At 41.7% G+C, this 21841-nt stretch overlaps 1 protein-coding gene and 1 non-coding gene across 5 annotated transcripts in view; one reads left to right on the plus strand and one right to left on the minus strand.

Moving 5' to 3' along the window:
* cdk14 (cyclin-dependent kinase 14) overlaps positions 1 to 21841 on the plus strand; it is a 153336-nt gene that overhangs the window by 42969 nt on the left and 88526 nt on the right. For all 4 annotated transcript variants that reach the window (XM_041043469.1, XM_041043470.1, XM_041043471.1 and 1 more), the window contains 5 exons: positions 5024 to 5269; positions 8221 to 8315; positions 8954 to 9033; positions 10977 to 11071; positions 13586 to 13648. In XM_041043469.1, coding sequence (XP_040899403.1) covers positions 5024 to 5269; positions 8221 to 8315; positions 8954 to 9033; positions 10977 to 11071; positions 13586 to 13648 — 579 coding nt within the window. The remainder of the gene's footprint in view (positions 1 to 5023; positions 5270 to 8220; positions 8316 to 8953; positions 9034 to 10976; positions 11072 to 13585; positions 13649 to 21841) is intronic.
* Positions 18402 to 18473, minus strand: trnaq-uug. The gene has a single exon. It is a non-coding gene; the product is annotated as a tRNA-Gln (tRNA).

A 21841-nucleotide genomic window follows, 5' to 3' on the forward strand; every position in this document is an offset into this window, starting at 1 on the left:
AAGGCCCTGACCAAGATATCGCACAAAAAAAGCTGCTGTGTTTGAGGAGGCAGCAGCTATTTTTAGCACAGACGCACACACACACACACACACACACACACACACAGCTTGATCTGCTCCTGAAAAACACTGAAACAAAGGCTTGTGCTGTCCAGACAGTGTGGTTAGATGGAGCGGAGGATGAGGTGTTTTTTTTTCCAGTCTCTCTTCTCTGGTGTATCGTCTCACTATCAGAATGATGAGCCCAGGCAAACCGATAGCCCTGCTTTGTTGTCTCGGTGAAATGAGTTTACGCAGCGGGTGAGCCCTGAGTGTGGCCAAGTTAACATGGCTGATAGCCTTGAGTTAGCATAGCACATAACCGGGCTTCGTGGCTGATTGGTCTTTTATGGCCTCTGTGGTTCTTGTCATCATTCAAGCTAATGCCATCAGTAACTGCTTCTCCAGAGATAGTTGCATTAGCCGGGGCCTGCCCACTGTGTTACTGCCTACCTCTTCCATTAGCCTATTGTATGAACACTCTAAGATAAGATTAATCTTAAATGATCCCTGTGGGGCAATGGGGTCACTGCCGCAGCACAGAATAAATTATAGATAGGAGAACAATGCAGTTTATCACAGTTTGTTTATATGTGTGCATGTGTGCGTTGGTAGGAGCGGCGGGAGAGGGGGGGGGGGGGGGGGTGGGTCGCAGTGATTAAAGGCTGTCCCTCAACCAGAATCGATATGGTGTAATTGCATCCGTGCTGAGGGTTTCCTGTCTTGGCGGGGCGTTCCCATTCTGGCAACAGAGGAGAGCCAGATGTAGCAGGGAATCCACATGCTGCCATAAACCAGTGAGCAAAGTTGGCCTCCCTATCATTCATGCACAGAATTGTACTTTACTCTGAGTGGGCTTTTTTTTTTTTTTTTTTTAATGCTTACATGTTTTTAATATAATGATTAAACTACAGTTAAAGCTGCAAGGTTTAAGCTGATTTGGAATTTTCTGTTGTCAGACATGATCTACTCTAATGCTGATAGAAGCTAAGCTAATAGAGATCACATACATACACAGAAGTGTAAATATCCACAATGCACAAGTAAAGCTTTGCCACTTCCAGGTCATCGTTTAAGCTGCCGTCTTTATTTCTGTGTGTGATGAGACAGATGAGATTGGTGGAATCAGATGGAGCAGACAGATTCTTGGCCGAGGATCAGCTGTAGATAATCTGCTCTCTGCTTAAGGATGTAATATAGTAATTGCAGGCAGCAGTGGTCTGGCAGAAATGATTCGATAATGTGTTCATATGCATATGTATGTGTTAATGTCAGAGAGTATGATGGGACGATGGGTCCTGTAAGTCTTGTCTGTCATTTCCATCATGATGTCTTTATTAAAAGGCCTTGTAAGTGAAATGTGTTGGACTGTTGGGTCCTTTGTTGCACCCTGTAGAAGTGTGTGTGATCTGCACATTGTTTACTACGAGTTAAGTGTTAAAGAACCTGTCCGGCCTGCACACGGCTCGGACTTCAACCCCATCCCTACACCTTTGGGATTCACTTCAGTGCTGCCTCTGTGCCAGGCCTTATCACCCAGCATCTACTAGATGGCACCATCATGGCTTATTTCTGACCTTGATGCCTGAAGTCTGCAGTAGGTGGTTCTGAATGTGACTTGTGTCAGAGTGCAGTGGTGCGTCTCCATGCGTTCTGCAGCCGCACTTCTCATTTTGGATCCGCACTTCTCGTTTTCATCTCAGTTGTTTTGGAAGTGACGTGCCCCCCGTCCTGCCTCTGTAACTCTACTGCCACAGCTGACAGCCAACAGATGTCTGAGACATCTAATTTAAATCAAACTGGTTCTACTTTTCCTGGCACGTGGAAAGTTATGCATGGATTCAGTATTGAACATGCACATGATACATCCATCCGTTCATCCATCCATCTGTCCATCAGTTCCTTCCACTCTTCTCAAGCTGCTTGCAATCGTCAGGGTCATTGCAGCAGAGCGACCGGTCGGGGACGAGGTTTGATATCAAACCAGAACTAATGCTTTTATTTACCACCTAAACCACGGGGATTGTGCTGTGCTGACAGGGTGTAAGGCTTTTCACCACGTGTGTTGTTACCGCTCTGTGTCAATCATCACCCCTGTCCTGACTTATTTCTTTTTTTTTTTTTTTTTTTACTGTTTTTGCTGCAAAGAGAAAACAGTGAAAACAGCTTCTCATGGGGAAGCGGTGCTAAAGCTGTAGGAGCTAAATTAAAAATAACACGGTAGAAACTTCTGCTTTATCATTAAGTGAATATCAGCTGAGCAAATCACCCATTTTTTCTGTATGCACTTAGCATTACACGTCGCAAGGACAGAATAGGTCATAGGATATGTTGTAACACTGGCAATAGTCTGAGGCTGAGCACTAAAAATGCCACAGCTTCCTCATTTTAATATAATGGACACTAAAAAAATATTTGCAGATTCCTGTAGTGTCAGAAAGAGGCAAAGGGCACTAAGAAAGATCATGAATGTAAGATCTGATAAGGGATTTGTTGGGATTTGATAAGGAAGCTTAACAAATCCAGGTACTTTACCATCTTGGAACTGGATCCAAAATGCAACGGGCTACTGGAGAATTTCCAGTTGGTGTCTGGTCAGCTACTGTTGGCCTCGCACAGCACTGAGGATTGCTGCTCCTACGTACAGTAGTGGAGTAGGATTATTTGGGTGTTAAGCTAATGACACATTAGAGCTGTTTCACCAAATGTGAATATGTATATGAGTGTGAAGGCGATGAAGTTGGTCCTCTGTGTGCGTGTTAACAGGCCCCTGTAACCAAACACACTAATGAAGAGCATCAATGTAGCTTACAGGAGGTATCATGTTCCAAAATGCAGCACGGAAGCTGTTAATGACAAAGGACCAAGGAACGCAAGACCAACACAAACTTATATAATCATTTTCCACTTCAGGAAGGTTACTCATTCACAAAAAAAAGATATATATATATATATGGAAAGTAAAATAAAGGAGTAGGAGTAAAGGAGTAAAGTCTGCCATTCCCAGTATATCTGCGTTTGTACTTTTGAAGACCTTTGGTGACCTTTCTATCGCTCTGTCACGTCGCTTTGACTCCCATGATTTTCCCCCGATGTGAAGCGCTTGGAACACAAGCCTTGTTGAACACATCCTTTCCAGACACTCATCACATATTGATGCCTCGCAGTGCGATGGGTCCTAAACGACGGTATTTGTTTGTGTTAGTTTATGGGCTGTTCTAGATTACAACTGCTGTCACTGAGGACACGCTGGATGTGCATGGGACTCGTGTTTATGACAGCTCGGCGGCCTCATTACCATGCATGCTTGCAAACTCCTCATTTCCTTTTTTTTTTTTTTTTTATTCCTCCTGTATCTTGCTCTTCGTGTATTTTTCTGGCCCATTTTGCCTGCTCACTCGCCTGAATGTGTTCTTCTTCTTATCACTTTCACTCAACTCTTGTTAATTAGCTTTCATTTTATTTATTTATTTATTTTTTTTAGAGATATTGAGTATCAAGAAAGAAAGAGAAACTCTTGGATGGTGGCTGGTTAATACTCCTGCTGTATGTTGTTGTATCTGCGCCATTTATATTTGGCCGTAAAATGTTTTTGGTCAAAGCAGATACAGCTTGGCGGCGTGGCTGGTAACGCCAAATCTTTTTCTGCAAAAAATAATCACGGAGATTTTCTTCATGTGAGCTTCAGACTGGAGAAGCTAGAATTTGGTCCTGTGGAGTATAAATGACAGTTAGCTGGTAAACCGAGCATCGTATCTTCTTTGTAAAATGACCTTAAAAACACTGCAGTTATGCATCAGTTATAACTGACTAATAAATACAATGCCACGTGTCAATATCATGGTTATATTTGAATATTAAACAATCAAACATACCGCTAATGTGATATTTTGATAAATATGAGCTAAATTTATTTTTTGTCCTTTAGAAAATTAGTCAAGTTTTTGTGTTTAATTGTATGTAAAACCTCAAAGAAAGCCTTCATGTTTGATTTATATAAAAAATAATCACAATTTAAACCAGAGTACTGGCCAGAAAGATCCCAATTAAATATTTCCTGAAACCATTAAGCCCTGCGTTGCATTCTGCATCTGACTTGTAATTTGTAATTTGTGGTGTCTTATAAGCCCATGGTGGATGGACATAGTTGCACGGATGACACAATAAGAGGATCTTCATCATCACCACTGTTTTAGATCCTTTTTTTATGTTAGAAGTGAACATGTTAGAGTTACGGAGCAGGGAGTCGTGTGTTGTGAGAAATGTGTGTCCGATGAAACCTGGCTCCGGTTAAAAGAACAATCCAGCGAGCTGCAAGATGACTCCTCCTTGTGTATTAGAGTAATTAGAAGTTCTTCCTGCAGGGGAGCCCAGGCCTAAATATTTAATCTGAAGGGAGCCGTGGCAAAACATGTCATGCCGCCTGCGTCCTTTGTGTTCGATATACACAGTCCACGGTGGAGGAGCAGCAGCTGGTAAGGTTAAGCTTTGTGTTGGAAAATGGAAGGGAAGTGTGGAGGGCTGTGTGCGTGTCCAGTGGGCTTGTACGAGACAATCTGCAGCATATCTACGCAATTGTATGGATGTGTAGTAGATGTGTGTCAGAGATAAATGTGGGAATGTTCAGTATGGAAACAGCAGCGGCAGTAGCCGGCGGTGTGTGTGTGTGTGTGTGTGTGTGTGTGTGTGTGTGCAGTAGAGCCGACTGAGGCTCGAGCTGTTTTGATCAGAGAAAAGAGAGATGGAGATAAAAAAAGACTCTCATCTTAGCAGAGAGGTAGCAGCAAGTCTCTGCAGGGAGGGAAGAGACCCAAGCTGACAGAGAGATGAAAAACAGGCGGGATCTAGAAGACGGGGGCACAGTCAGTTTTTGGCTGAACACTGGTAATCACAGATGGGTTTTTTTTTTTTTTTTTTTTTCCTTTAATGCTCATTTTATCATCTCTCTCCTTTGTTCTCTTCCTTTCTCTCTTCCTTTTGACAGATATGTGTCACAAAGATGTCCACACGCAGCTGCCAGGGAACGGACTCGGTCATCAAGCCCCTGGACACCATCCCTGAGGACAAGAAGGTGAGAGTTCAGCGCACGCAGAGCGGCTTCGACCCGTTCGAGAAGCCCGCCAGTCAGGTGAAGAGGGTCCACTCCGAGAACAATGCCTGCATCAACGCCAAGAGCTCGTCTGCCGGCAAGGAGTCGCCTAAACTGCGCCGCCACTCCAGCCCTAGTTCTGTAAGTACACCCTCACAGAACCGTGGTCACACTCACTGTAGTGCTCCATGCACTGATGCTGCTACAGGTTTGACCAGTAGCTTGTGGTTGCTAACGCTAGCAAATGTGAGGCAGCTTTAGCTCCTGTAGACATTCCCATGCACCGGAGTCAGTAACAAGAAGTAAACCATACCTCACCAGAGGCATGTTTGTTGTTTCCTGCCTCGTCTCATTGTCCTCGCTCTCTCTCTCTCTCTCTCTCTCTCTCTCTCTCTCTCTCTCTCTCTCTCTCTCTCTCTCTCTCTCTCTCTCTCTCTCTGTGAGGCTGCCTAATGATGATGACTTGAGAGGAATGCCTCAGTGTTTTTGGGGATAATGCTTATTTGCTTTCTTTTCCATGAGTGAGATGAGGCGGTTGATCTTAATGCCACGTGTTAGCTTAGCATAAAGGCTGGAAGCAGAGGGGAAACGACTAGCCTGACTCCGTCCAAAGCTTTAATAAGAAAAGCAACAGTTGGCGGTTTTAGGGGGAGTTATGTGAGAAAGGATGAGAAAGCAGTCCACGGTTTTGTCAGTGTTGCCATGGCAATGCAGCTTGTAGTTCTGAGATAGTAGGTGGGGGGGGGGGGGGTGGTGGTGGTAATTTCTTTTTTCTTTTGGTCATAATTGGGCAGTCTTTGTTTTTGGCTTTTTGGACTTACAGTAGACGCGTCTCATATTAGAGGACAGAACTTCTAGCCATGCGTTTTTATAACCAGCCTTCACATCAAATACAGAGTAACCACAGTCTAATGTCAGACGTAGGGACACAAACCGAGTCTGCAATTCTTCTGTCTCTAAAACAAATTGTATTTATTGCATATTATGTGTTGTACTTGCCTCCTGTCTTACCTTCAATTGCTGTTCAATGCCAGCATCTTTTTTTTTGGGGGGTGGGGTAATATTATAATTACATTATCTGTTACAGGCTCTCCTGTGTGCTTAGACACTTATTTTAAGCTCCGAAGATTCAAGACAAAAACACTGGATTTCATGTTTCAGTCTTTTGGCTGTGTGTTGATAGATCCTCAGCTTTCTTGGGACAGAACATCAGATTCAAAGGTTTATATTTTTGTTCGATGGCGCAGGCACAGTGGTGAAGATGCTTCATGAAAAGGGACTCATTTTAAAGTAACTCAGTCATTGTTGATATTTTCAAAATGCCCATTGTTAATAAAGAGTCTGCGGCCGTGCTAATGGATCTGTGGGGCGAAAGGACAATGTTGAAAAGTGAGGGCGGGATATGTTTTCTATGACCACAGCAGAAAATGATGCCTGGGATTTGTGCAGCAGTGATTGTAGGTTTAAATTGATATCATTTTTGACGATCACATACACTCAAATTATTAGTGGAACACAGATTCATTTCAGCGCTCGCTTGGCTTTGACACGGATTTTCAAACGCTGTCAAAGCTCCAGCTACTTTCTATATTTCTCAGGTGTTTTGTTTTGGCAGCAAGCTCGTTTCTCTCTCCCCATCGGAAAGAAAAATAAATAAATAAATAAAACAAAAATCCCAGCCTGCGCTCCTGCACATGCTTAATTGAAGTCTGTTTACAAACAAAGCGATTTTCTTAATCATGCAAATGAGATTTTCAGGTTTTTATACATATGTGGTTCCTTTTTCATTGAGCTCCAAATGTGAAACGCCTTAATGAATGTGCACACAAATAAGATTTAATAAGTGTGATATGAGGCTTGACTGATTGCCTGCCAGCATCGCTGCGAGACACTAATGAATTGTTTCAGCCATGATTATGAAAATGCGTAAATTGTCCCTTTCATGGTCTGTTTTGTTCAGATCGTGCGACCAACCCAACTCTCTCAGAAACGTTTCATAGACAGGTAGATCCAGTCCCGAGTTACATTCACTGATGCTACGATGCTACGACAACAAATCCCTTAGCAAAGTAAGGTAGCAGCTTTTTGTGTTAATGTGAAACTGAATGCTGTCGATCTGCTTTAGGTGTGCTTTTATTGTATCATGTCATTCCATGTAGGTTGAGCGATTCTTTTTTTTTTCTTTTTTTACTTTCAAGCACTCATCCATATAAAGAAGGGCAGATGGGAAACGGTTGATGCGGCACGCTGCAGACAGAAAATGACTTTATTCACGGGCTTAAAAATGCATAAGAAGGGAATGTGTTAGCAGCCCGTCTCAGCGTGACTGAGAGGGAGGCGACAGGAGTCTGTGTGAGAGGTTCCTCAGGCCAACCGGTGAGGAGAAGATAGAGATTCACTTCCTGTGATCGCGCCGCACAGGATGGTTGAGATAACAAGAGAGGGGAAATAAAACAGTGAGGACGGTGCAGATGTGGCAAAGACCAATTTGAGCATAAACCTGATGGAGTGAGGACATTTTGGGAAACTGAGGACATTTTGGTCTGTCCTCACACGGCGTTTTGAGGATTAAGATCTGATTTAGACCTGGTCAAGCTTAACACAGGCAGTCTCTGAGGTCACAAACCTAAAAATCATATACTGCACAGTGTACTGATGTACACTACATCACTGCAGTATTTTTCCTTATAACGAAATGTTGCTAACTCATCCCTCGGTAAGTTATCGAGTTTCGTAGGAGTTGGGTAACAACACATTCGGTCCTCAGCTGTACTTATTACTTCTTTCCTCTGTGAGCTGTCGAGTTAAGTGAAAAGTGTCTCAAAGTTATGAGCTGACGATTAAATGAAAAGTAGTCTTCTTTCAAGACTTCTTCTTCCACGAAGCGCGTGAAATTCTCTCTCCTCCTGTTCACTGACACTACCCCCCCTCCCTCCCTGATGATGATGCAGTGGGGAGCCTCCAGATTTTAATATCGCTCAACAAGACAAGTGTCATGTCTTCTGGGGAAATCCTCCGAGACTCTTACTTCTTCTGGGTTACTGAATTCATCCTTTCATATTACGTTTTCATATCTCTTTCTTTCTCCTCAGCCCACAAGCCCCAAGTTTGGGAAGGCAGACTCTTATGAAAAGCTGGAGAAACTGGGAGAGGGCTCATATGCTACAGTTTACAAAGGAAAGAGCAAGTAAGTAGCGTGTGCGTGTCGAGTCACTGTCTAATCCACTTTCTCTTCTTTATAGTTCATATAGAGCCACTCATGCAGGCCAGCGGATATTACATTTAATTACACAGGAGCAGGGCTGTAACTGAATAAATTAATTAAACAGAAAAGCAATAACAGTTACAGAGTATAGCTGTATGTAAATATATATTTTTTTCTCAACACTGCATGTGTGGGATTTGCAATTTCTTTTTATTGTAATCACCGTAGCATGGATGTTTTTATTCACTGATTCAATAGTTGTGTTCCACTTTTTATGGTTCGGTGCTCTTCTCCCAGGTTTTGCTAATTAAATTCCCCCGAAAAAAAAAATGAAGCTCACACACTGTAAACGCATGAAATTTCACACAATCCAATCTTCTCTCACTAATGATGTTATTCTGCTTTGCTCTTCACTGCAACACATTTGATTGGTGAGCTTCCGTTGTAATCCTGTGGCCTTGCACTCAGGTTTCACTCGCCGGCTGCCGCTGAATTACATTTCACCGACGTGAACAGCCCTCGCCGTTCTCTGGGCTTGACTGATTTTTAATAGATTCTTTTATTATGTCAGTAAAAACAGCAGATTAGCATACTTTGTTTGTCCTCCGCGTTGTTGACAGGGTGAATGGGAAACTCGTGGCTCTGAAGGTGATTCGTCTGCAAGAGGAGGAGGGAACGCCCTTCACAGCCATAAGAGAAGGTAAGAGGTTTATGAGAGGACTGTTTTAGAAGAACTTCCCTTTTAAGTGTTTCTAAGTTTCCAGGAGTCACAACCTCTGACTTTCTCTTGATCTAATTACAAAGCATGTAAATCTGATGCAGGCTGGCTTTCTGCTCACAGCTGGCGATCAGAGTTTAAACCCATGATGCCCACAAACAAAATGCTTCATCCACACCACAGTGTATCTTGTGTCATCAGAGTGTTGTTTTGACAGTTTAAAAAAAAAAACATGTGCCTCTATCTGGTCCTATATCTGTCAGGATGAGTGTTGAAGTGAAGATTTAAGTGAAACAAAATATTAAAACTGTATTTAAAAAAAAAAAAAAAAAAAAAAGACTGTCTCCTCTAAGGGTATGTTGCTCATAGTGCTCAGATGTCTGTGTGACCTCCTGTGCTGTATCAGTTTACCCCTTGCATGAGCTTGGTCTGTCTTGTGAAGCACTTGAAGCTCTTCAGTTTACTGGTTGGACTTAAAGAAGAAACACTCACCTCCACCTGCGCAGCTGGAATTTGAATAGAGACGACAGATGAGAAAATGATTCTGTCTGTTTGATCTGTGTATGATACACACACACACACACACACACACACACACACACACACACACACACACACACACACACGGAGTCCAAACTCTCCCTGTGAGCAGATCAGAAAGGCACTTTGAAATTGAACTAATTCAGCAATTACTGTGCAGGAAGCTCCCAGCGCAGATATGTGAGCAGCATTGCAGACCGCTGCTGAATAAAGTAATATCCAGAGTAGAGGAGTGTGTGTGTGTGTGTGTGTTTGTATCCACGCTTATTAAAACTAGACACTCGTGCCCATTACCAGAGATGGGGTGGGTGTGTGTGTGTGAGGGAGAGGCTTGGATCTTGGAGCTGGTGACAGGATCTTTGAGGTATCTGACTGTAGCACTAACCTCTTGCTTACTGTGAGGAGTCCTGCCTTTGATATGCTTATCTGATTTTTTCTTTAACAACCTTTAGGAACTCATACAGGATGAATGTATTCATGAGGCTCTCTCATTCGCCCGGCTCTCTGAGGATCTGACCGTCAAAGCTCCCCGCCGTGCCCTTGGAAGAGAACTTTGTGTTTTCTAAATTAATAACATTGGCAGCCATCTGAAAATCCCATTTTATGTCTCATAATAAAAATTGAACTTATTATGCTGCTCTCACATTCTGTCCTGATGAAGCTATTCCCTTTATTGCTTTGCGGTGGCCCGGACGAGTTTGTCTGTCGGCTTTTTTTGTGTCTAAAAAAAAATTTGTCTCTGTAATTGTTGGAAAAAGAACTTTGCAGTTTGTTGCTTGAGTATAATCCGAAAACTTCTAAAATAGTTTTATTCTTTCTCGTTCAAATACGGACGCTCACGCTGGAGTGACGAGTTTTATAATGCAACACTGACCCCTGCAAATTCTGTAAACCTCAGTTATCATACCCGTGTCTGTTATTTGCACAGGCTTCTCTAATTGTACTCAAGGTGTTAACGCAGATGAAACGAATCACATGTGAAAGTCTTATCAGGTCCGTCCCAGAGTGTGATCTGATCACACCCAGCCTCCGCAGTAAGACTCTGTAAGCTTTGCTAGGAAAGTAATAGGAGACTTGATCATCTTCCCAAGACATCATCTCACTGCTGTGATTAGTAAAGTCTATTACATCATAAACATGTTGACAAATGAGTGTGAGAACTTCCAGCAGTAAATCCACCCTGTATTTTCTCTTTCTGTTTTAATCTGTTTTTTTTTTTTTGTTTTTTTTAATCCTGTGTATGTAGTGAGGCTTAACTCGGGGGCCCGTGTTGCATTCTAATGATGCAGCTAATGAAGGCATAGATCATAGCAAGTCCTCTGGTATCTTAGTATGTGCCTCACATCAACCCTCCCGTCTCTGTCTGTTCTGCCCTGTGTCTGCAGCGTCTCTTCTGAAAGGCCTGAAGCACGCCAACATCGTGCTCCTCCATGACATCATCCACACCAAGGAAACCCTGACTCTGGTCTTTGAGTATGTGGTGAGTGTGCACTCTGCTGCGCTGAGATCGGACCCGTCGTGCATGGACCAGAAAGCTCTGAAGAATTAGACTGAGAATCTGTTTTTAGTGTTTTCAAGAAGGAAAAGAAACCACAGCTTCAGATGGAAACAGAGCTCCGTTGCCGATGCCTCTGTCTTTAGCGTGATCGATTTGACCTCAGCGTGTTCTCACTGATGGAAGTTTCAGTTTTTAAGTGCTTCTTGGCCTCACGGAAACATGAGCTGTGGATATTTTGATTGGCATACTCTCGTTTATAGGGTACAATGTTAAAGCAGCCTGTGCTTGCTTTTTTTTTTTTTTTTTCCTTTGCTCTTTGCTCGGGACCGTAAGACGGCAGCCAGACCCCAACAGAGGCTGGTGTGTCTGTGCCCACAACAGAAAGCCAGGCAGCCATTTTATGGGAAGGTCACTGTTTTAGTACATTTCCACAGTTGTCCTGTCAAATATGGTGGACTTAAAGGACACCAAGAGCTTTCTAATGACCTATTTATGACCCATAGGAAAACGACACACTAGGTTATACTCCTGGAATACATCAAGCATAGGGATGTTGTTTGTTGATTGCAAAAGGCAATCCAGAACTGGATTTAATGAGGAGCAGAGGTCCGTGCCTCTGGTGACCATTAATTGTTGCATTAATTGTTTAAAATTTGTTTCTGCCTTTTTAGGAGACAAAAGAAGATTTTAGATCTAAATTAAATCATTTTAGTTATTAATGAAACTGTAATTACTCAAAACGTCATTAGATTTGATCATTCATCCAAATGGTTTCAGATCTGATAAGTAGAAAATAGCAGATTCTGGTAAGATGTCTGCTTAAATGATAACAAACCCATTTTTTTTTTTTTTTTTTTTCCTTTTCCAAATCCCGTCTAAACCACTGAAAGTCAGAGCAATAATATTGAATTACTGGGCCAGCCCCAGAGGCGGAAAACCTCAATCCAAAACATCTTTACCAGTTAATATTAGAAAATACAGTTGGGCCCAGCTTTCAGAAAGTTTTGGATAACACTGAACTCTCTCCAAAATCCTCTGTTGTCTCCCTGCATTTGTACCAGTTGACAACAGCTTCTGATGGTCACATTAATATTCAGGTCAATCTCTGATCCTGAAATGCTGAGCGAGGCCAAGTCTCTCAGCCGCAACCGGCTTACTCAGCTCTTCATCACTACTACTGCATTTAATGAGATGAGAGAGTGTGATGCCCCCTGTTGGTAGATGTAACACATGTCAAAGATTCAGCTTTGAAAGGAGATTAGGAGAGATGTGAGAGGAGCTCAGCCGGTCATGTTTAAAATGATGAAGGAGAGCTGAGATCAGTTTGGGTTTGGAGTTTAAACAGAGAGGTCAGTTAACTGAGCTGATTATTCACATCCCTGACTAAATAATCCTTTGACACAATCCTGTGAATATGAGGAACTGCTTTCTTTTTCATTTATGAATTTAATTTGCTGGCTAATGGTTATTTGTTGGACTAAAATGGTAAAATTTCAAGCTGTATAAATGTATGGTGGTTTAATGTTGACGTATCATAAATCATCAGTTCCGTAATCAGCCCGGGCTGTTTTACATTCAGAGGGTTTTTCAAACCGGAAAAATCCATCTATTGTTCTCCTCACACAGCTAATGATGATTGACAGGAAGAGGGTGACATCCATGAGGAGAGGGGGAGCAAAAAAAAATGAAGGGGAAAAGGGCATGAAATCTTTTACTGAGCGACAGAGAAGAAAATAAACGACGAGGAAATGGAAAGTGAGATAGAGAGCAGGTTTTGAGTAAGATTGAAAGGTGAGTCCGTGCTGAATTGGTGAGCAGAGGAGGCTCTGCTGGTGTGGGCAGCAGCGGCGGAGACGGGTTGATTTGTAAATATCACTTTTATCTCAGAGACACCATCTCCTCCATCTTCGGTCTGCTAACAAAACACAGGGGTGTAGGGCAGGTCAGTGTAACACTGCAGGCATGTCAGTGGATGGAGGGTTTCTGAAGACCCCCCCTGTCTACAAAGAGCGTCCAGATTTGGACTGCTTTGCCACACAGGTAACAGAAATGACTCCCAACCACCATGATGTCAGGATAAATCTTCTTAGGCTCTGTTCAGACCTTATGTTAATGGCTCAGGTGATTGAGGATGCATTTGAGATCTGATCACTCAGACCACTAAATCACGTCATGCAAGAGCCAGTAAAAACAAATGGAATGGCCAGAGTTGTCATATTGACATTTAAGGTGAATTGATTGATGCACGTCAGCTAATGTACTGAGTAACATGCAAGAAAACATTCCACCTTAAAAGCTGCTGGTAGTCCTTTGAGTGGCTCAGCGAATGAAATGATTTTTTTCTACCTGTCGTTAAATAGTAAAGAAGAAAAGGCAGCAGATCATCCTTCATTCATCCTTCACTCTTCTGACGCGTCTTTATTTTGTGATGCAAATGCACAGAAACATTACAGAGCCAGCAGATGAAACATTTTGTGCTGTTCTTTTGTTTTACAGCACACAGACCTGTGTCAGTACATGGACAAACACCCTGGGGGTCTCCATCCAGACAATGTGAAGGTACAGTATGCACAACCACGCTGCTCTCTCTAAATTTTGTGTCACGATCACGTTGTCTTACAGGCTGGTATGTTCTCCCTAAAATAAGGAAGAGTGGAGATTTCTCCACCATGAGCTCATAAACAGAACCAGGCAGCAGTTTGACCTAGTTTGAACATTGAGTTCTTCTGATGGTGTAGTCTAGTGGTTACTAATGGAGGGGGTCAGGATGTGCGATGGGATACGATAAATCTGTGAAGTTACAAGATGGGGCACCCTGGGAAATTCGGTTCTTTTTTTTTCTTTCAAACTTTTCTTCAGTTTTTGCTTTTTTTTGCAAAAAGTCTGCTTAGAGCTTTAACTGCTCACAGCTTATCTACACTTACACACAACCTATGAGGGGCCACAGCTACAACTGAGACCTACAACTGGTGGTGGGATTTAAAAAAAAAAAAAAAAAAAAAAAAAAAGGAAGCTGTATCCAGCTGGAAAAAGCTAAACAAGTACTGAAACAAACAAACAAACAAAAAACAAATAAACAACCTTAGCCAGTTTAATTACTGTTCCTGACATGAACCTCTGTGACATCGTGTTGGTGAAGCTGCTCGCTGTCCTCTGTGATGTTTGCAGGAGGCGCTGGTGGCATAAATGAACCGGTAAAGAAAGAAGCAGTGACAGAGTGAATGAGGCCATGTGGTGGTGTTGGGTGGGGGGGGAGGGGGGGTGTTAGTATGTTCCGTCATACAGGAAGGTGACAGTTCAGACTACATCTGTTATATAACAGCTTGTACTTTTTTGCCACTGAGGATTTACATAAGTAATATGTGTTTTTGCTGCTAACAGCAGCCTCATTGAGATTCACATGAATAATGTAGGATTATTCGGAGAGACCACGGTGAGGTGTTGCTTGGCTCCCGCGGACTTTGTTGGCTAACTTGTTAGGTGAGATGCCTGAGCTGTGATTTCTAATCTGATTATAGCACTTGTGTGGCTTTGTTCCTGTGCAGTCATGTGACGGAGGCTGCACCGAGCTACCCAGCATTAATACGGTGGTTGTAATGATCCATCACAGCGAGCACGGCATTTTCATTCTCCTGATATCGAAACTTTTTCATTATCTCTGTCAGTTCTCAAAGAGTGCAGTAAATCCTCGGTGCGATTACCAACAGAATCAAACTGGACTGTGGCTGTAGCCGTTAAAGACATCACAATGTCAGGTGGCGCTGAGCTGGTAAGCTAATTATTATCAGTCTAATAAAGCTAAGTGGATGATGAAGCGGAGTAAATGCAGCAGGGTGAGGGTGTGTTCCACTTCAGCCAAAATACATTTTAGAAGCAACTCAAATTCAGCACAGTCAGCGTTGGCTAGGTCCATCTGTCAGTCGGTCAAAGACTTGGTGAAGACATTCATGGTCTCCAGAGGTTAAATCCTACTAACTTTGGCGACCATAACATTTCCTTATGTGTCACCATCAGATGACATTTGTGGGTCAGAGAGAAATGTCTAGACAACCGTTTAGTTTGGGCCATTGTTGTCCAAAAACTCAGAAGCACACCAGTGAGCCACACTGTTGCACTGGGTGGCATGTTCCATTTACTCATTTATTCAGTGTTGGTGAGTCAACCCAGGGTTCGGTGTCTTGCCCACGGATGCTGTGGCACACAGACACGAGGGGCAGGGGATTGAACTGTCAGCCCTGTGATTACTGGACAACTAGTTCTACCACCTGAGCCACAGCTGCCCTGTTGCCATGAACACACATTGTGTAATTTAGTTTGAGTAGACCCCCCTGATGGTGTAAATAGTCAGAGATGACAGGAAATGAGGGGAGAGACAGTGTGTGAGAGAGAGAGAGAGAGAGAGAAAGAGAGAGAGAGAGAGAGAGAGAGAGAGAGAGAGAGAGAGAGAGAGAGAGAGAGAGAGAGAGAGAGAGATGGGAAATGAATTGCAACCCTCAGTCGGACTGAAAGCCATGACTGTGTGAGAGTCATGTAGACAAATGTGTAAGATGGCATCAAAGGCTGTGCTCACCCACAACCTCTGTCTGCTTAGACCTCTGATCGGGTTAAAGCTGATGGAACAATGTGGCAAATTAAGTGATGTCACCAAACTCTGTGTACTAATAGAAACGAAAGCCAGCCAGGTTATCCCGATACAACAAAACCCTGAGTAGAGGTGAAGGCTGCAGAACAGAGAAGCGCTCTGTGGGGTGGACTAAGGTGTGCAAAGGTGTGAAAAATGTTTGAAAATAGTCATGTATTTTACAACCCTTACAATAAGTTGGATTTTATGAAACAGAAAAGTATATATCATCGCTTTTTCTGCAGAGCAGGTCCCACGTACAACATTAAAACGAAACGGGCTGCTCCTCTATCATCAGACACAAACCACCTTGTTCCATCTGAGGGGATCCTCACTGGGTTTGATGTTTCTTCAGAGGTTTGTTCAAGGTTTCTTTATCAGCACCCAGGGCTAAAGACAGGAGATTTGGCATTTAAGAGTTAAAAAAAAAAAAAAAAAAAGACATCACAGTCGCATAGATTCAAATGACATCAAAACGAAATATGATTAAAAAAAAAAGTATCATCATAGTGATAAAAACAGTATCAGAGTATAAAAACTTCATGAAAGAAAGTGCCTCTACACACACGCACGCACACACACACACGCGTTCACAGCCCCATCTTGACTTAGAAAGACTCGAATTCCACTGGAGTAACTAACTCACAGTTTACCAGCTTTATCAAGCTTCTGTTGTTCATGAGTTATGGACTCTAATGTGCTGGCTGTGTTAATGGGAGAACGGGGTGCAGACATCAGGGATCAGGTCTAATATTCAGGCCTCTTACAAGAAAATAAGTCTAAAATAATCACCACCACCAGACTCTGGTGTGTGTGTGTTTGATAGAGAAAGCTCTTTTTCATTAGTATTGAAATCTCTTACTCTGATGGAACCACCACTCCCAAACTCCTTGAGACCATTATTTTTCTACGTTAGTTAACTAACTAACTAACTAACCAACTAATGATAATCATGTTTATCCCTTCCATCATTTGCATTTGTTATGTCCACAAGTCTAATTGTACCATGTCCTGACACAAATCACATCTCAGCCGTCATGGTGGACATTTTACCCTTTTTTCTGCTTTCTTAGTTACCAGTAACAATGCAATGGAGTTTTCTTTTTGCTTGTCCCCTGCAGTTCATACAGGCCTCAGTGATTTTTTTTTAATGTTCTTATACAGTTTTCAGAAAAGAATTTGACTAAAAAAAAGGTCCAAGACCAAATTCAGTTACCCCTTTCTGACTGGTTCTTCTGGAAAGAACCAGTGTTTTAATTTGAAATTAAATATAGGAAACATGGAGACAAAGAAATTGAATTTCAAACTCATTTTAGCCAAATATGCAAAAATCAAATATTCTATACGCATGAATATTTGTGATTAATTTATAAATTCTATTTCCTGCATTCAGCTTTATTCTCAAATGCCCATGGTGCATAGACTTTATAAAAAAAAAAACATACACTTCTTTAATTCGACAGTACATGCTCTTACAATTTTGATGTGAACATAGGCACCATAAAGAGAGTTAATGTCTGGTATGAGTGTATTTTATGATTGGCTCTGAGAACATGCAGTCACTCAACCATCCTCCTATTTACTAATCAGCAACATAAAAGCTATTAGTGCCTCCGCTGGCGCTAGATCAGATTAACATTTAGAGACACACTCAGACGCTCACTGCTAATATAATTAGTGGTCAAGAACCGGGCGGCTATGTGTGTGTGTGTGTGTGTGTGTGTGTGTGTGTGTGTGTGTGTGTGTGTGTGTGTGTGTGTGTGTGTGTGTGTGCGCACCAAAGTGTTCCTGCAGTTTAAAATGCACTGAAGTTTCGGTTTGAACTAAATGATCCAGGTGAAAATCTATTGGCAACTGTATTGTTGTACAGCACCATTAACTTTTCTCACCCCGTGCACTTGACTGCAGTTTGTTAGCTGCCCTTCTCTAATTGAACACAAGTGAGTATGACCTCATCCCGACTGCAGCTGAAGTGCTCTTCTTATTAGATTATATGCAGTCAGCTGAAGGGCCATGTCTCAGTGACATCTCCATAAATCAATGGGAAACTGACACCCACAAAAACCGTGTCTACAAGCCGCGTAACAGCTAGCATTTGCTCTTACAATTACATTACAGGGGAAGCTGCTGATAGTACTTTAGTCCTCAGTGTCATGTCGATGTAAAGGGCAGGTGATTACAGCAAGGATCTGACAAATGGTGATGTAAAAAGAGCCAAATTTATAATCGGACAAATAACTAAACCATTTTCATGATACTATCAAAAGTGTCGGTGCTCTCACACCTCACTGAAACAGTGCTCCGATCTTCCTGAAAAGTGTTGAAATTCAACACACTTCAAGCTGTGAAAAGATCCTCTAAAAGGGCCTGGACAAAATGATTTGTACCTCGCTGAGGTAGTAATGAATAAGGGAATTGTAGGGATATTTCAGACAGACACCTTCTTCTTATAATCAGTTATTCAGCCTTTTTAAATGGAGACAGGTCCTCACTCTGTGCTTGGTATGATCGTTTGAGTTTGATAAAATGCATTACAATGTTTGTTGGACAGTGTCCTCTGGACAAATGAAACGCAGTTATAGCTTTTTGGTAACTGACATCAGCTCTTACTGAAGAATGTTAATGATTGGGGAGGTCCAAAGTCCAAAACCACACGCTTAACTTGCTGCGCCACAGCCGTCCCGAAGGACAAGGTCCCACCGAGATTTGAACTCGGATCACTGGATTCAAAGTCCAGAGTGCTAACCATTACACCATGGGACCAGTTACATTTCACTGCGAATTCATCTGTGTGGTTACCAGGAGGTCAGAGGTCATATCAAATAATGTGGGGCATAAATTGCAGCCTTGATGATCAATTTTAACAGCACACCTGTTTTCCAAATACACTGATTTAATCAGTTAATATATTTTTCCTAGATACCACATTGTAGAAGTCTAACGTAAAGGTGACCAGGGTGCTCATTCAGACATGTTAAATTGGAGTCACAATTTATTTTTCATTTTAGTTTAGTTAGGTATATCATAAGCAATTGCTGATTTTCTTGGAAAAGGTATTTAGTTTAAAGTACAAGTACATAATGTTGTTCTTTATTGGAAACATTATTCTACCAACACTGACTACACCTGCACTGACTAAAAAAAGGTATAAGCAGTGTATAGGTGTGTAAAGATAATTATTTCTTGTATTACTTATTGGAGATATAAGGAGGAAACATCACATGTTCTGGTTCTTTTTTTTTTAATTAACTGTAGGATATACTGCAAATGAAATGAAATTTATATGGACCTATATACCAGAGTCCTATATACTAGAGTCTCATATAATCTGAAGGAGATATTTTGTTAAACTGTTGAGTTAGTTTGATTGGTCTATTTAGTTTGAATTTTCAGTTGCTTTTGGTGGTTGCTACTTTACATTTCCCCACTCCATCCAGCCTTCACCAAAGATGCATTTTGTGGCTTTAGTAATTTTATGGTCAAGATGCCAACAAGCAGGAAACAAATTCAGACTTCAGAATATGTCTGTAGAAACATATGAGTGACATCAAAGACACTTAGTCCATGTTGTTCTTTGGTGTGAGCAGTGGTGTTTCAGTAGACCTGTATTTACACACACAGGCCCTGCAGTACAACACGGCTGCTCATTAAAACATAAAACTAAGATAATTCTGACCATATCTGGAAGTTTATAGTCCTCTGTGGCCAGCTCCACTGTGCAGGCCTCTTGATTCAGGCCATTAAGGACAACACTGTACAGATGCTTAGTGGAAAAGATAAGGGATCTTTCCATGCCTGCGAGCAGATGGCAGAATCTTTTCACTCCATTTAACACTCCTTCCTTTTAGCTCTCCCTCACTGATTTCTCCTGTTTTACTCATTTCAGCAAAACGCTGCTGTGGCAATTTGTCAGTAAATCCAAAGATGTGTGTTCTTAGCTGCATTTTTTGTTGCCAGATTTCTTGTCAGTGCTAAATGCATCTGTTCTCTGGTGGTCAGAACTTAAATGTATTATTGATAGAGTTTGAATTCAAACATAGAGTTATATTTCACAGTATCAGTCTGTCTGGCGATGTCTCTGCGTGTCAGTAGGTTGGTCGAGACTTGTCCTTGTCAGAAAAATAACAGCTTTGGTTGGCTGGTTGTTCAAATACCAAAAATGACCTGCGTTTACCTGATAAGGAACTCTTGTGGCTGTGCAAAGTTTGACAGTTGGCATTAGTAGTGTGATGTTGTTAGCGTTGCATGATGTTAGTTACTTATCAGGATGTCCATGAGCCTTGTATTTACCATGTGATCCACAGTAGATTTATTAAAATCACGTAGACATTTGAATGCAAGCTATAAGTGGGAAATTTGGGGGCTATTTCTTTCTGTTGGATTGTGATGTACAGTCGACCTCTACATGATGGATTTCCACAAACAATTGTTCCAGACATTCAAAGTTCCCAGACAATGACTGCTAATAACTTTTTAATTAACCCCTAACCCTAACCCCCATTTTCATCTGCCTCAGCTGGATTCTGTCTTTAGTGCTAATAAACAAATGCTAGCATGCTAAACACTAAACCAAGACCTGCCTGCTGAACATCAGCATGTTAGCATGCTGAATTTAGCATTTAGCTCAAAGCACTGCTATGCCTAAGTACAGCACAGAACCGCTAGCATGACCACCGACTCTCATGCTTGTTTCAGTCATCTTTATAAGAAATTTTGTGCCTAAACATAACCAAACCCTGACTACAAGGTTTTGGTTTTTTTTGCCCTAGTGAAACTATATGAACCCCAGTCCGCTGCTGTCACTTTGATATGTTTGCCTCATGCTTTGCTGCTCAGTGAATATCAGACAAATGATCCAGACTCCACTACATTCAGCTGATAGATAGCACAGAGCCAGTCTGCTCCAAAGCTTTTTTTTTTTTTTTTCATAATGCCTATCTAGATAGAGAGTTCTGTTTGCCTTGGGTACGATGGCAGTGAGTGCTTCATCACTTGAAAAATGGCAGTGTGTTTATTGGCGTGCTGAGAATGGATTGTTGTTGAGGCGGCAGGGTCACTCCTCAGGTGATAGATTATGTTAATAGCTGATTTAAGTACAATCATGCAGCTTATTTCTCCTGCGGTTATGAGCTAGTAATGCATCATGATTAAACAGAGGCTTTCTCTCACACATGCACACATACACAAGAGATCCTGCAGGGGTATTGCTCTTCAATGAAAGAGCTACAAATTCTCATTTTGATGTGATGTGCTAGTTTTACTATAGCAGGTGAAATAATGCAACAACAGTACAAGACTGTATACTTAACAGTTTTGGGAGAGAGGCTAAGTCCCAGAGTGCATTACAGTAGGAAACATCGAATCACTTCGCTAAAAAATTCTGTTGCTATGCAGCTAATTAATGTATCCCATTAATGTCTAAGCTCACAGTGTGAAGTTAGACACTTCACTGGTTTTACAATGAGGATCAGTTCACTAATGTTAAATGCATATTATATGGATATCACTACCATCCTATGATGATATGGTAAATGCAGTGAAATGGCCCACTGGTGCTCATGAATTAATCAGAGCGTGGGGACGAATTAACCAAAACGTGGAAACAAATGAACTAAAACATGGCAACAAATGAATCAAGACGTACAAATTGTATCCCATGTGCACACAAGTTATTTAACTTACTAACATGTATGACAAAGAAAAACAACAAATACCCCTATTAGTTAAGATGAAGCCACAGAATGTTTGGCTTTGTTTTTTTTTTTCTTAAGAAATGAAAATAATTGCAACTAATTTTCTGTCAATACATTAATTGACAGAAGACATATCATTTTCTGCTGTACTCTGCAGAATTATGTTTTTGGCTGCTAACAGAGAGAATTGCACTTGTATAATTTTAGACGTTTCAGATCTTTGTTAAGTGATTTATTTCATCCAAGTGCAAGTGGTTGCAAGTTTGTTGATTTATAATCATAAGTTATCAAATCCTGAAAAGTGTAGTTGGTTAGCGCTTATTCACACATCCACATTGTGGATGAAACATTGAAACATGAATTTTCAGACTGACCGACCCTCTTCTTGCTCCTATGTTCTGTTTTCTGCCCTTCACCATTGCTGCCTTCCCTGCAGAT

This window comes from Toxotes jaculatrix, chromosome 8, assembly GCF_017976425.1.
Source record: "Toxotes jaculatrix isolate fToxJac2 chromosome 8, fToxJac2.pri, whole genome shotgun sequence".
NCBI classification, from domain to species: Eukaryota; Metazoa; Chordata; class Actinopteri; family Toxotidae; genus Toxotes; species Toxotes jaculatrix.